Source organism: Lissotriton vulgaris, chromosome 5 (assembly GCF_964263255.1).
Source record: "Lissotriton vulgaris chromosome 5, aLisVul1.2, whole genome shotgun sequence".
In the NCBI taxonomy this organism is placed as follows: Eukaryota; Metazoa; Chordata; class Amphibia; order Caudata; family Salamandridae; genus Lissotriton; species Lissotriton vulgaris.
In genome coordinates, this window is record NC_141693.1 from 1,742,514,552 (window position 1) to 1,742,530,305 (window position 15,754).

General features: G+C 46.8%; 1 protein-coding gene across 1 annotated transcript in view; it reads right to left on the reverse strand.

Annotated features, from left to right (window-relative positions):
- NGFR (nerve growth factor receptor) overlaps nucleotides 1-15,754 on the reverse strand; it is a 139,401-nt gene that overhangs the window by 86,409 nt on the left and 37,238 nt on the right. Inside the window, exon 2 of the mRNA XM_086923992.1 lies at nucleotides 11,920-12,061. Within this exon, the coding sequence (XP_086780118.1) occupies nucleotides 11,920-12,061 (142 nt within the window). The remainder of the gene's footprint in view (nucleotides 1-11,919; nucleotides 12,062-15,754) is intronic.

The following is a 15,754-nucleotide window of genomic DNA, read 5'->3' on the forward strand; positions in this document are numbered from 1 at the left end:
CATAAGTTTAGCATGTAGAGCAGCGGTGGAAGCACACCATATTTTGTTATGTTTTCATCTGAGTCACTGGAGTGGCGGCCCACTGCCCCACCCATGTGCAGCTCTGCTTCTCTGCGTTATTACAGATCCTTATGCTAACGTCCCAAGTGTGTGTTATGTACGTATGTGGCCTGTGCGTTGCATATAGTGTGTGTGTGTGTGTGTGTGTGTGTATGAATGAGTCAAGGTAATGGAGGTCTATGGGTTCCATTTTGCCTGTTGCTGTGCACAAGATGGAGGTGAGGTTATTTCCCCAGAAAGTGGAAGTATTTTGCTGACATTCCTGAAGCTGGAGAAAGAAGACGTTTAACACTGAAATGGGAAAAAGGAGACGGTCCTCCTTTAGAAATTCTGTTAGGTCCTTTAGTGAGAAGGACTGCTGGTTATTCTTCCTGTAGCACTGGCATTTCGTAAATGGTGGAGGTGAAGGGTGGGGGGTCCTTTGAGTGAGACCACCCTTTTATCTCTTCCTTGATCACCGACATTGTAACTACTGATGAGCTAGGTGCAGAATGTCACACATCTTTTTGCCTCTGTTGGGGATACTGGAGGCAGGAGACCACCCAACTGAGAGGAGTTTCTGCCTGCACAAAAGCTGTGTCGGGAGAACAGCCCGAAGAGGATAAGTGAGAAAAGAACCAACCCAGACAGATGCTGCGAGTGCAGGCAGCGAATCATATGTCCCATCTGCTTATCCTATATAGCTTCTGGTGAGGTGAAGGGACTTCACTTGCAGTCTGCCCTTGCTGGAAAAAGCTAAGTTTTTGACCTGAAGGGCATTAGAACCCAACTTGCTGATTGAAGATGGAATGAGTCTGCCAAGCCTGCAGGTGACTGGATGACCTGAAGCTCCAGAGCAGCTTGAACCTGGAGCTGTGTAAATCCACTGGTTGAAGGAAAATGGGGGAGTGCGATCTGTGTGCCCTGAGGCTTATGAGCAGCAGACTCTCTGCAAAAGCGTTTCAGGGGAAAATGTTGTATCTGCCACCATCGAGTAGATGTTTCCAAGGCAGAGCGTACTACTGCCAAGAAGTTTGTGCTCAAGACAGAGTGCACCGCCGAGATGTTTGTTGCCAAGGCAGAGTATTCCTTTGAGAAGTTAGTGCCCGAGGTAGAGTGCCCCACCACTCAGAAGTTCTGCCTAGGTGGACAGTGCTGCTGCCACCTTCCTAGCTTGTGCCCAAGGTGTGCCATGCTGCTACAACTAAGACCATCCTGCAGATGTCCTCATGCTGATGTAATATGTGGCCTAGGTAGCTCAAATACTGCACCTCATTGGCGACCCAAAGAGGGTTCAATGCTGCCAGAGTCACCACCTACCTCTCAGCTCCTGCTGATCTACAGCACTTCCCCCAAGACTACGGGTCGTGCATCCAGCCGGTGTTTCTCCTACCAGAACCAGCAGTGAAGCAAGACGCATTTGGCGGATCCTCGACAGATGCTGGATAACTGGTGCTAAGACCTGCTCTGTGGTGAGACTGTTCTCTAGCACAGACTTGTATGAGAATTGAGTGCTAGAACTGAACTCTAGGGGAAGGTAAGGAGGTGGGAGGATAGAATATGCAACTTATGTTATAATGATGTACAGACTATTGAACGTATCATGTTTGCCTGTTCTGCTTTGAAACTGTATCAACAGACATTTTTTAAACCAATTTATAAAATGGCATTACAACAGTAAGTGTGGCAATGGAGATGATACATTGCCCAGTTAGTGAATTAATGTGCTGTAAAATGTTTACATTTTTAGCTCCTTTTTAAACTTGTATTGATGAATGTAATTTTGTATTCTGTAGATCTCATTGTAAGATCTATATCTAGGGTAATCTGTACCTAGGCCTTAATGAATGCTTAAGGGGCCGTCAAACCCTGGGGGAAATTACCTAGACCCCCTAAATGGGATGAGACACCCGACTGAAGGGCCAAAGTGGGGCAGAACGCAAGGCACAGTAACCCAAAAGCCAGTACTAGAATTGAGACAGTTTTATATGCTGCGAAGGTTTATATTTTTAGAGAGTAGATTAAAGTGTTTTAAAAAAAAAACGGTTTTATTTATATGGAATCTTTTGACCCACTCCGATTTAAAATTTCCAAAACTGACCTATTAGTATATAGGTTGGTTTGCATAATTCAATACAGGTTGCAAATTGCAACCACTATAATGATACATTAGGCCCTCAATGATCCCACCTCTCTGAACTGCATGATCCAGCGATTCCAAATCTCACGGTCCCCACTGTCCTCTGACCTAATAATCTTTCCTACACTTGTGTCCTAATAGTTATCAGGTTAACCTGTCTGCCTGCCTGAGCAAACTGCTGAATCCCACTGAAGCCCTCTTTTTATGAGGTGCAGGACTTCCAAAGCATTAATATTGCACACCTGACATTACTGATACTAATGGGATTGATAAGTCCAGGATGCAAAACTACTGCTGTTGTGAGTTATACACTACAGAATGGGGAATTACATTGTAAATTGGTGTTACCATGTTGATTTCTGCAGGTAATTTTTCAATTCTGGGGCTTTTGCAGAGAACAAATTCTTCCAGGTTTTCCTGGGCAAAATGAGTCCTTTAAAACTGGGTTTAGGAATACCACTTGACCATTACAGTGTTACTTGTAACACCAATTACCAGGAAAGTCCCGAATTATGAATCAATTTGCAGGGACATATTTCCAAAGAAAACACAACATTAACACGGATTAGTGCTTTTCATCCCATCTGCGACACTAGTGAGCAGCTTCAAGCACTTTCAGGTGCATTGATGTTACTGCTACTCACAATGCCCCAGCTGTGATAGAGACTACTCCTGACTCTTATAATGCCCTATTACCTTGCTCAGAAGAAAACAAAAAAGTGAAGGGAGGATTGTTTGTATTAATCTCATCCTCTAGTAATTACTCTGAGCCACAATCCAGCCCCACTTTTCTTGCCTGCCATGCCACATCAGACAGCACCCAGCCATTTGCAGAACAGCTTTGGTAATGCTCCCATAGGACCAGTGTAGCCTGAACTACCTGGCCAGGTGTGCTGTGAATGTCAAAGAACGGTGTCAGCCTATTGGGGTCGCGTCAGTAGGTGTAGGGTGCGGCTTGAGTCCTGTGGCACAGTGAGCACGGGCCCCACATCTGAACATACCTGTGGGAAGTTAAAGCATCCCACTGAAGAAAACAAACGAGTAATGGATGGAATACCTGAATTACCTCAGTTACTGATGATTACACTGGGCTGCAACCCAATCTAATTTTTGTCCATCAAACTCCCTCGACAGTAACCAGCCAAATATAAGTCAGCCCAGGTCCTCCTCCAATAGTAGCAGTCCATTCGGCACTGACAGGCCATTTCACCCTGCACAGGAACGCAAGCACCCCCAGACTAGTTTTAGTCAACATGTGCAGTGTTTTTCCCCCCGTGCATTCTGCTTTAGGCATGTCAAAAATGGTCCTTGCTGGGCTCCGTGGCCCCCGCCTGCACCACAGAATTCCACCGTGTCTGCGTTTACAGTGTAATAAATAATAAGCTACACATTTTGAATAAATGTATACTTCAATTTTCATTTTTACAAAGGTAGTTTCTATGCAGCACTAGCCTTTTAAATGTATTGAGAGCAAGCGGTTTAACTTACTCCTTTGTAGAAGATGAACGGCCATTTATGCTCAGAAATAGCCAGCATTTTATAGCAGGAAGAGCCAGCAGGAAACATACACGCAGTTTGTCATTTATGAGTACAATTTTAGTGCAGTGTCTAAGGTTAAAAGAGCCCATAACTGCGCACTAATAATGATAAAGAAACATTGCCATTAAAGGACATTTTATGATTCTGTTGCTGAGGACGCCTGCCGCGTGGAGTAAAGGCAGGGCAAGGCTCCAAACCTAAGGGCTTCATGCTCCATACACTACTTTGTGTAACAAGGAACCACGAATCAAAGGACCACGGATTAAACAATGCATTTTAATCTGGTCATATGCACTATTGTTTAGGAACAGGGAGAAGGGGGGATGTGTAAAGAACAGAAAACACCGATCCCCAAAGTAATCCATTTAAGATTCTAGTCTCTTACTCCTAAATGTCCTTTACCTTTTCTAAGATTCTCATCAAAGAAGCCTGAATTCACTTAGCTGTGACGTTGGTTCTCTAAAAATAGTAAGTCTTCAAAAATAAATATTTACTCTATGCTGCTCCCTCTCCTACAGTCCGGCCTTCCTTACATTCTTCTCCTTTTGCCTTTTCGGTCCCTCTTACATTCCCCCCTCTCTGCTTGCAAGCTTCATTTTCTCCAGCTTGTTGCCTTTCATGTTCAGAAGCTCTCATCTTCTTCATCTTGGCCTTTAGTTTCTTGATTCCCTTCCCTCCGTCTTATTCATCTTATATGCTAGTGATCACTGCGACATCTCTAGTCTTCTAAATCTCCCCCAATCTCTCCACTAAGCCTGAAATTCTTTCCTCTGCTGTTTGCTCTCCTTTTCTTGCCCAGGCATTTACAAAACTGATTTTCCTTTTGGCACCTCTATTTACCTCCTAGAATCGATATCTCTTCCCGTCTGTGGTCAACATCTCCTTCATTTCTAATCATATCTTCGACCACCTTTGTGCTTCCTTCTCACTACTTGGTTTTTTATTCTCTCTTGCTTTGCCTGCTCTCTCCTTTGTTAAACTGCAAGTAAATGCATTTGATATAGTGAAGAATGCTACTACAAACCCATTGTTTTGCTTGTAGCTATTAATAACTAAAGGGGTGAGACTTTCCATGTAGACATCTTCAATCAGGCCATGTTGTAGGGTGGTCGATGTTAAATGCTGGTGATTTGGAGAGGGATTGCATGTGGCAGTGTGGGGATATCCAGGCGCTGAGCTGCCTGATGGGTCAGTTGTTAAAGGGAATGTTGCTGGCTTTATATGTTGCTGCAGTACTGGTCACACAATGTGAATTCAAGAGGCGAAATAAACACTATAACAATGTGTTCCCAACATTTTGTTTAATATTGGTATTTCAAAGAATCGTAACCCAGAAACGTTTTCCAGGCGCTTTCATTTAGATTTTCTTTTGCTTTGAGATAAATAGATTTGTGATCCAACTCGTTGGAGCCTTTACGTTTTGCAAATTCTGTAAGTAGGAGTGGGCATGTCTTATCACAGTATTTAGGAACAAACGATCTAGGTCATATTTATTATGTATGCACTACGAGGCCAATGTCATGCTTGGGCAAGTTGCCCTCTGTTGCCTGTTGGCCTGAATACCCACCTCATGTGACTGTACCTCTTGACTTCAGCTTTGTCTCGTCTGCCACTTCAGGAACTTTCTCCTTTGAGCCATTTTAACCTAAATGGATCTCTCTGGGCCTCCATAGGAGGAGACCTGCACATGCAGCATGACTACAGCTGTCTCATTAATATTCATGAGCATGGACTGAGTGCTGCATTGCACCATAGAGTTTTACGCTAAGCCTGTGTCCTGTTTCTAGCAATGGGGCAATGGACGCCAGTTCTCACTGGGACACAGCTTTTGTGGCATGTATCTGATACTATGTCTCTCAAAAGACCCTGAGGACGTGTTAAAGTCTGAAGTGCCGAAACATGGCAGACATCTGTGAGCCTGTTGTGTTTTGCGCTTCATTCCCATCCTTCCATATTAGGATGGTGAAGGAAAATGTTAATGTAGTGTTAGAGAACCAAATGTTTCTTAACACAGAGCAGAAACAGTGCCTAACCAGAGAACAAAAATCGGGAATGGGAACTGGACGCCTCATTTTAAGTTACTTATGTGTGTACCAAGTTGCTTACGAGACATACACATGTCCAGTTCCTGCCGGATTTTTGATGTTGTTGGACTTTGCCAACGCCCTGTTTGCTATCTCTGACACTCCTGGAAATGTGTGTGCAAACTGTGCACCTCCTAATTACTGTTTATGAGGGACAGGGTAATTAACACGTTTGAAAATTGCATCCAGATCCGAGTTCGACACCCGGGAACAAGGAAATAAAGTAAAATAAGCATTAATACAACAGTTGTGGGAGTGCACACTGGCATTTGTGAAGTTGGAACACTTCCTTCCAAGTTGCTAAAGGTTTTACCTGGTAAAAGGTAATTGGCAATTGGTGTAATGGTGAGTGCAGTTTGCACTCGACCTGTAATCCCGTTTTGTGTACAGATATAAATTACCTGCGAAGTCCCAAGCAGGGCCTACATTCCAGGCAGTAAGGTGGGTGGATGCTGCTATGCCTATGAAAATGACCAGCTTCATCCACATTCCTTTTGACCTCGACTTGTGCTGCTCTTTGTAAAAACCGCCTTCAGGTACTTTGAAGTGTTGCAACGCTGGGCCTTGTTTGAGAACTGACTAGCCTTGCAGTCAGCAAAAGGAAATGTTCTTCTCCCCCCCAGATCAGTTTAGTTGCTGCAGCTCAGCATTATTCCACGTCTTTTGGGCAGTCGGGATTTGTGTTCTGATTATCATATTTGCCCTAATTTCGCAGGTCTAATTGGAGTGTGCGTACACACACACACACACGTTCAAACAGACACATGTATAAACACATACACCATGCACCAAAAATACTCTAGGCATGACGGGAAGTTGCTTGTCTATTTACTCCTACATAAGGATAGCTAAAGGAAATACTCCTTTAACAGGATTGGACTGGCCTGTGGGGCACTCAGCCAGTGACAGAAGGGGTGGTCTGACAGGACAGTGTGTGGGACGGTATTTTGCCTGTCTGTGGGCCTGTTTTACGGTCTGGTGTGCTTGATTTTACTGTTGGTTTCCTGATATTACTACAAACGTTGCCTTCCGCAAACACAAGTGCATGCAGACTCCCAGACCTTGCAAAACACCCACGTTCAAAACTGCCCCAGTTTGCAAATGTGGGCTACTTTAGCCATCTGATTTGCTAATGGGGACACTTTAATTTGGGTGCCTAGGCCTATTTTCTGCCCCAGTCTGACCCTGTCCTTTATTAAAAGAAAGTCTTCATCCACCTGACCGGTGGCATGCTTCATGGAGGTAGGGTTCCTCTGTACATTAGTCAATATGTGCGCTAACTTTGAGCTACTAGCCTTATTGCAGGGGAGATTTTGGTGTCCCTATGAATGCATTTTGTTGCACAGATGTTCTATTAAAGTCTACAGACTAAAAGTATCTCCTGGTAGAATTAACATTTTTATAATTGTCTCCAGTTTGCAGGGTTACAAATGACAGGTAAATAATTCAAACCTGTTAGGTCGATATGTTTTTCCCCAAAATTAAGTCCTACGTGGGTCATCAGGACCATGACCATCTGTTTCTCACACATACATGGACATAAAAATAAGTCAAACACCCCCACACATGCCAAACATGATACATGCACATACATTTGGGTGCACATGCACAAACACACATACATCACCGTCAGCCTCAACTTATCAGTAGTCGGTTTGCTTTGATTCTTCCATTTTAATTTGCATTTTTTTATTTAATTTATGTGTTTTCGTGCAACGCCTTGCAGGTCAATGTCGAAAATTCAGTGTGGTGATGATTAACAGGGTAAGAACACTTGCCGGGACACCCACAGTAGATGCACAGGCTTCATCAAGCTGTGCAACAGTGGTGTCACCATAGGGTCTCAATAGTAGTTTTTCTACGTCATCAGATAGATAGACTGTGGACCCATGGCATCACGGGCCATCGCCGTATCTGAACATGTTACTGATTGGGTGGCCAGTATATATGCTTTTCTTGTTCCTTTTGATTTGTGCAAAGTGACTATTTAACTGGTCCTGAAGAATGCCCCAGAACACCGGTTGGGTCACCTAAGGGCAGAAACATGTTGACACACTGTATGGGTATATTTGTTGTTAACCCCTAGTCCGAATTTCTTTTAATCCTGTCCCATACAGCCACGGAATAAAGTAGAAGGCCTTCTGTAGACAGTTTTACACTCTTTTCTCCCTTAGTGCACTCTGCCCCTTACTTACTCCATTTCTAAACTCGTCCGATTTACCTATTTAAGTCGCACGCTCTGTCCTATTCCAACCAGTACAAATACATCATCTGTATTTTTCTAATTTTGTTTTTCCCAGTTAGTTTGGAGCTAAAACGTATCGAAATAAAGCACTCCCTTGAAAATGAAGAGGTGGGTGAGAAAAAAAGAAGTAAAGCACAGGGGAAAGAAATAACAGCGTGTTAATCTAAGTGTTGGAGTGTGACAGGGTGGGGGAAACTGGAGGAGGCAAAGCTCTTTTGTGGTCAAACCGGAGAGCCATTTAGCAAACACTTCCTCAAAGCCGACACCACATCTGCCTCGGTAAGCAGAGGTGTTTGAAGCAGGTTCGACGCTTTTTGGCAAGTCAAGTCAAGTCAAGTCATGGAATTTGTATAGCGCACTACATACCCATAGGGTTTCAAGGCGCTTAGGAAGGGGAGGAGGATTACTTGTCAAATATCCATGTTTTAAGTTGCTTTCTGAATGCTAGGTGGTTCTGGGTAAGGCGAAGGTAAGCGGGGAGTGAGTTCCATGTTTTAGCAGCCAGGTAAGAAAAGGATCTGCCTCCCATGGTGGTCTTGTTGATGCGAGGTACAGTGGCGAGGGCTTGGCTGGAAGAACGTAGTTGGCGGGAGGGGATGTAGAAGGACAGTCGTGAGTTGAGGCAATCTGGTCCGATGTCGTAGAGTGATTTGTGTGCGTGGGTAAGCAGACGGAAAGTGATCCTCTTATTGACGGGTAGCCAGTGGAGGTCTTTAAGGGGACCAGAGATGTGTTCGTTGCGTGGGATGTCTAATATGAGCCTGGCTGAGGCGTTTTGGATTCGTTGGAGTTTCTTCTGGAGTTTTGTGGTGGTACCTGCGTAGAGGGTGTTTCCGTAGTCCAGTCGGCTCGTGACCAGAGCGTGGGTGACTGTTTTCCTTGTTTCGGAGGGGATCCAGCGAAATGTTTTTCTGAGCATGCGAAGAATGTTGAAGCAGGAAGAGGATACGGCGTTGACTTGTCTGTTCATTGAGAGTGAAGAATCCAGGATGACACCTAGGTTCCGTGCGTGGTCTGTCGGGATGGGTGCTTTTCCGAGGGCTTCTGGCCACCAGGAGTCGTCCCATGCAGAGGGGGATGTACCTAAGATGAGGACTTCTGTTTTGTCCGAGTTCAGTTTCAGACGGCTTTGTTTCATCCATTCGGCAACTTCTTTCATTCCTTCGTGTAGGTTAGTTTTGGCGGTGCTGGGGTCATTGGTGAGGGAAAGGATCAGTTGAGTGTCGTCTGCGTAAGAGATGATGTTGAGGTTGTGTTGGCGTGCGATGGCCGCGAGGGGGCTCATGTATACGTTGAAGAGGGTGGGACTGAGCGAGGATCCTTGTGGTACGCCGCAGATGACTTCAGAGGCCTCGGACTTGAATGGAGGAAGGCGGACTCTCTGGGTTCTTCCGGTGAGGAACGAGGTGATCCATTCAAGTGCTTTTCCTTGGATTCCGATGTTATTGAGGCGTTGTAAAAGGGTTTTGTGGCAGACTGTGTCGAATGCCGCAGAGAGGTCAAGGAGGATGAGGGCGACTGTGTCTCCATTGTCCAGTAGAGTTCGGATGTCGTCTGTTGCTGCGATGAGGGCGGTCGCAGTGCTGTGTTTTGCTCGGAAGCCAGATTGTGAGGGGTCGAGGGATTTGTTGGCTTTGAGGAAGGCGGCGAGCTGGTTGTTGACAGCTTTCTCGATGACTTTGGCCGGGAATGGAAGAAGCGAGATGGGGCGGTAATTTTTGAGTTCGGTGGGGTCCGCTGTGGGTTTTTTCAGAAGGGCGGTGAGTTCAGCGTGTTTCCAGTCTTCCGGGAAGGTGGCGGAGTTGAGGGAGCAGTTGATGACGTCTCGGAGGTGCGGTGCTATGACGGAGTCTGCTTTGTTGAAGATGTGGTGAGGACATGGGTCTGTGGGGGATCCTGAGTGGATGGAATTCATCAGGCGGATGGTGTCCTCAGTGGAGATTGGGTTCCAGTCGTTAAGGGTGTTCGCGGGGGGGAGATAATCAGCGGATGGTGGGGTGGGTTGGTTTCCAGGTTGGTTGTCAAAGCTGTTGTGGATGTCTGCAATCTTGTTGTGGAAGAATGAGGCTAGGGAGTCGCAGAGGATTTGAGAGGGGGTGATGTCGTTGGAGTTGGCTGAGGGATTGGAAAATTCCTTGACGATGTTGAAAAGTTCCTTGCTGTTGTGGGCGTTGTTGTCAAGTCGATCCTTGAATGCTGTTTTCTTGGCTTTTCGGATCAATTGGTGGTGAGTGCGGGTGGCGCATTTGAAGGCGTCCTTGGTGCTGGTGGTTGGGTCTTTTTTCCAGGCCTTTTCAAGGGAGCGGCAGAGTTTCTTGGATTTCTTGAGATCATCCTTGAACCATGAGGCCTTCTTGCTGCCAGGTTTGCTTTGACGTTTTTTCAGTGGTGCTAAGGTGTCGGCGGTGTTGGATAACCATAGGGTGAGGTTGGCGGCGGCTTCGTTGGTGTTAGAAGAGAGGGCTGGGGAGTTTCGAAGGAGCGATGCGGAGATTTGGTCCGTGGTGATTTTGTTCCAGTTTCTTTGCAGGGTAGGTTGGAGGTGGATGTTGGGTTTTGGTTTGTTGTAGGTGAAGTGAACGCAGCTGTGGTCAGTCCAGAGGAGGTCCGTGGTGTGGCTGAAGGAGACATGGTTGCTGGAGGTGAAGATTGGGTCGAGTGTGTGACCTGCGATGTGGGTGGGGGAAGTGACTAGTTGTTTAAGTCCGAGGTTGGCGAGGTTGTCCACGAGGGTGGCGGTGTTGCGGTCGTTGATCTTTTCAAGGTGAAAGTTGAGGTCTCCCAGAAGGATGTAGTCTTTGGAGGGGAGCGCGTGTGGAGTGATGAAGTCCGTGATGTCTTCACTGAATTTAGCTCGGGGTCCTGGTGGTCTGTAGAGGAGGGTTCCTCTGAGTGTGGTCTTGGGGTCGATGTGTATTTGGAAGTGAAGGTGTTCGGAGTTGGCGAGGTTGGCGTCAGAGCTGGTTGAGATGCGGATTGATTTCTTATGGACGATAGCGATCCCTCCTCCTGTGTGGCTGGTACGGTCTTTGCGAGTGATCTTATAGTCTTCAGGGATGGCAATGGTGATGTCTGGTGCGGAGGAAGCGTTCATCCATGTTTCCGTAAGGAAGGCGATGTCCGGAGAAATGGTGTCTAGTAGATTCCATAGTTCAATGGCGTGTCTGTGGACTGATCGGGTGTTGAGAAGGATGCACTGTAGGTGGTTGGGGTCGGGGATCTGTGATGTGGTCGTGGCGGAGATGTTGACGGTGCCGCTGAATTTGCAGGAGTAGCAAGAGAAAGGTCCATGGGTGTGTCCAGGAGCGGCTTGGACGCAGTTGGGGGCGCGACCTGGGTCAAGGGCTAGGAGGGTGGCGGCATCATAGGTAATGCGGGAGGGCTGTGGAGTGCGAGGGGCAGGGGGTCTGGCGCTGGGCGCGGTCCAGGCGCGGACGGGCGTAGAGTTGACTTTGCACATAGACCCTCAAGCAGCGCGCGGGCCTATCAAAGGACGTCGGCAGCGCGCCGGCCACGCCTCCTCGGTTAGTGCTACGGATTCCTTTCGTCTCAGAGGTTCAGTGCAAGAGGCCTTCCCCCCTGAAGGCAGAACACGGCCCCGCACACTCAGCACCACGCGAACTCTGCCTGACTCCAACCGGAGCAGCACTTAAGGGGTCGTTAATAATGAAGATAAAAGACCAGAAGCCTCCCTGCAAATAGCTGAGTACAGTGCACAACAGATATAAACAGAAGAAAGTGTCTAGTCATATGTATGATATCTACGCATCACACCCCCAGTGGATCGTAGGGAAGCCCTACGGCCAGCTACTGCCCCCCAGTTATCAACTCGACAATCATAGGCGACCCTCTGGCCGTAGGATGCTACTTACTGTCTAGACAGGACTCGCAGACCGTTTGGTTTGCTCCACAGGGCTGGACCACCCCCTCGCCCGGGTAGCAGACCTTGCAGCATTCTCCACTGGCGGTGTACTGGTTCGTGGCGCAGGGCTCCTTGGCACTCAACACAGACACCTGTCAGGAAGAACAGAAAGATACGTCACTCTCTGGACGTGACTGAGGAGCTTGGCATAGCATTTCAGGGATTGTGTGGCCAGGGAAAAGTGGGAACATCCCCCTCACTGTTATCGGACGCTCCTCACCTCAGTGACAATAACCTTGTTCTCTTCCCTTCTGCAGCTCCCGATGGGAAAGAAACCCTTACCTTGGCTTCCAGATCTGGTCATGTTCTAACTAATGTACTCCATTTTGTATTACACTAATAGTGAATAATATTACTAACGATGTGTATACTAAAAATGTGACAGAAACCAGCAAGTGGAGCTCCATCTAGCCTCCATTAGGAAGGGCTGCCCCTGTGTTCCAGGCACTGATTTTGCCACCTTTGAGGCCAGGGGTCGCAAAAGGCGTGCCAGCGGGAGCAAGGGGCAAGGCAGGGGTCGCAGCTGTGTTTTGCAAGGTATGGGAGTCTGCATGCATTTGTGCTTGCTTCAAGCAACATTTGTGGTATATCAAAGAACTCAACAGTAAAAAACGTGCCACCAGACCATAAAACAGTCTTGCAAACATATACTGATCTGTTGGACAAGACCTTCGGGCACTGCCAGTTTGCCCTTTATGCCAGGGGGACCCTGGTGGCGAGCATTCTTAAGTAGAGAGTTCAGGCATTCCTTATATCAATATTACCAGTGACCACAGAATCTGAGGTTATGAAGAACACATGGATAAGCCATAGGATCCATACGATAAGTCAGGGCTGCTTCTTCTCACTACCGCTCACCCACAAGGGCTCTGCATCGCTTTTGCTCCCCCACAGCATTGCCAAATTGCATTATAATTCTGGCTTCCCATGACGTGACAATACCTAGATCGCGCTGCTGCTTGGTGATCTTTACAACATCACTGTAACTAAGATTCTATTACAATCTTAGAATGTAATAGTCTACAGTAGACTTCCCTTGAGCCCAACCTGCCTCTCCACCCATACCTTGCTTTCAGCTCTGACTTGCACCAAGTTTACCCATCCACCTCTGGGAATTTCACTCCATGACACATGTTTGTTTCATCCACAAATATCCATACGTTAACTACCTGCGCCACTGTTTTTACACCTATAAATGCACCAAAACATATAATAGACAATTACAAAGTAAAACACAATCAAAAGAGTTATCGATGGGCCACCTGAAAATAGTTTTGCATGGCCAGTAATTAAACCAGTCCTCGGGGCCAAGGTCAGTCTTTTTAGGCAGAGGGAGATAAAGTGATTTTCCCAGAATCACGGGATGTTGAGCCACTGACACTGGGCCTAGAACCTGGCTCCTTAGTTCTCAAGTCAGCAGTTCTGGCCGTTTGGCCACATGTCCTCGATAAATGAATGATTCCGGTGGAATGTTCTTCGCTTGCTCAAGCTGGTAATGAAGCAGGTCTGCTAGTGGGTGTTACAAAGTTCACATGAAAGTAGAAAAGCTCCGCCAAGATGCCACCCACCCTGCATCCGCTGACTGAGATTGCAGTCAAGCATCCTAAAGGTGAGCCCCAGATTGAAGAAGCTGGTTCTCACTGAGAAAGAAGGTTCTATTGAGTCCTACCATAGTGGAGTGTCCGGAGTGGTGCTGTATATTCTGTATATATGCGTGAGGCGGCTTGGGAAGGGTGTAGAATACCGTCAGCAGGGTGTGACGTGTATGGTGATTTCACACATATGTTGTACGTTGTGTTACCAGTATAAGTTCTGATGTAAGGGTTAATTTTCTAAGGTGATGCATGTGATGTAGTGTATTTTGTAAAGCGCACAGCTGCCCCAACAGGGCGTCCCAGTGAGATGCCCCTCCTGAGCACCCCCAAGGTGAAGCCAGGCATCCCAGTGTTGTAGGGGCCGTTGTGGAGATAAAGCAAGCTATTGCCCAGAGTTGCAGCGTGGGACCCATGATTAGAATAGGCACCGAGGCGAGAATTATCGAGTCCGCAGACATTGAGCCCAAGACTCTGCCGTGTCAGGACTTGAACCCTGGTCCCGGGCCCGATCTCTGCTTCAGAGTCTGCCGCTCTAACCAGTGAGCCACGCTTCTCTGATGTGTTTCAGAGTTATTGTTTTTAGTTTGGAAAGGACAACTGCTACCTCCTGCAGGATGGGTGTTTCTGAGGTAGCAAATTAATCCGGTCTGTAGCCACTGAGGTTTACGTGGCTTGTCTAAGTTTTCATGATGTTCATGTAAGTGATATAAGATGTAATGTACACAAGGAGACTGCATACAGAATTGTCTTCCATGTTTTGTTCTAGTCTAGATTGTGTACGAGTTCAGATGTTGATTGCACATATGGAGCTTGTGTTCACGTGCAGATTTGTTTTGCACATATGGAGATTGCATACAGTTCTAAATGTGTGGCTGTATAGAGGTATTGGACAAATGTGAAATGTGATTGTGGCATTTACTTATGTGAAAGTATAATGTGGTTGTATGGTAGAGAGCAGAATCTGTGTTGAGTGTTGTAATGACAGGCTTGAGTTGGAGGCTAGTTATGAGTGTTTGGAGATGAACTATAGTTACACTCTGCCACTGATCATTTCTGCTCTGAAAGTGCAGACTTGGGGGTGATGGGGAGACCCCTCATCAAAGGGCGCCGGAGTGCTCTGTGCTCTAGACGGAACGCGAGAGCTCTTTGCCTGGAGTAAATGTGTTGGCTGGGTTCTCGACCAAGGAGAGTCCCTGTGAAAAACTGTGTACATAAGCATGCATGCACATGTCAGCGCGACATCTCAATGGGGACAGTCTCGACCACAGCTGTATGGCTGTCGTATGTGTGCCCCTGTGGTTTCTCAACTAGTGGGTCAATCCCGTGTTGAAGAGAATATATGTCTATTAGTGTGGAATCTTGACGAGAAAATTTCATGAACAACCATATGCTCGGTTAAATGGGTTGTACTGCCTCTCAACTACGGGACGAACGGATGGACAACTGTGTGCGTGTCTAGCGCATGTGTGTGATTGTTGGAATGTCGAACAGGAGAAAAGAACGTGAACATCTGTGTGAAAGTTGATAACTTGTGTATGTCAAGTGGAAGCTCAACCAGGGACAGAGAGGGTTGCATGCTTTAGGTGCATGTGCAATGCCCTGAGCAGGGACCCCACCCGAATATGTTGTTGAGCTTTAAGAAGAGATGTGCATTTATGGTAGTGTAGGGGAAAGAGAAGTGTTGTATTGTGCCATGTGCTTTTTGTTAGTAAAAGTAAGGGAGGACAAGTGGAGTGTCTTGTGTTGCAGTGATGTTTGTACCTTGTTAAATGTAATAGAAAAGTTTAGTATGAAGTTTGTGTCCTGTGTCAGTTTAAAGGCCGGGTAAGTGTTGCATGGGTGATATCTTCTCATATGATATGGATGCTGAGTGCTGAGACCAGCCCCTGCATCCATCCGTGTTTGAGGATGCTGGGGTGTGGAGTGGTCTTCTCTCCATGATGTGATTGGTCGGAAGCGCTGACTGATTTAGTAAAGATCTGGGCTGAGCCGGGTGTGTCCTGTTCCTGGTGATGCTTTACATCACCTTTTACTTACATTCCTCTTGAAGTGCTACCTCTTTACTACAGAGGTCCACTGTCTCCAGTATGTTTTTTACTGCACGCAGTCCCTTTTGGATTACAAACAAGTGGCGGTAGCTCGGGATGGAGTATTCAGACCGACTTGAAACACTGGAGCGCCAGGAGTGGA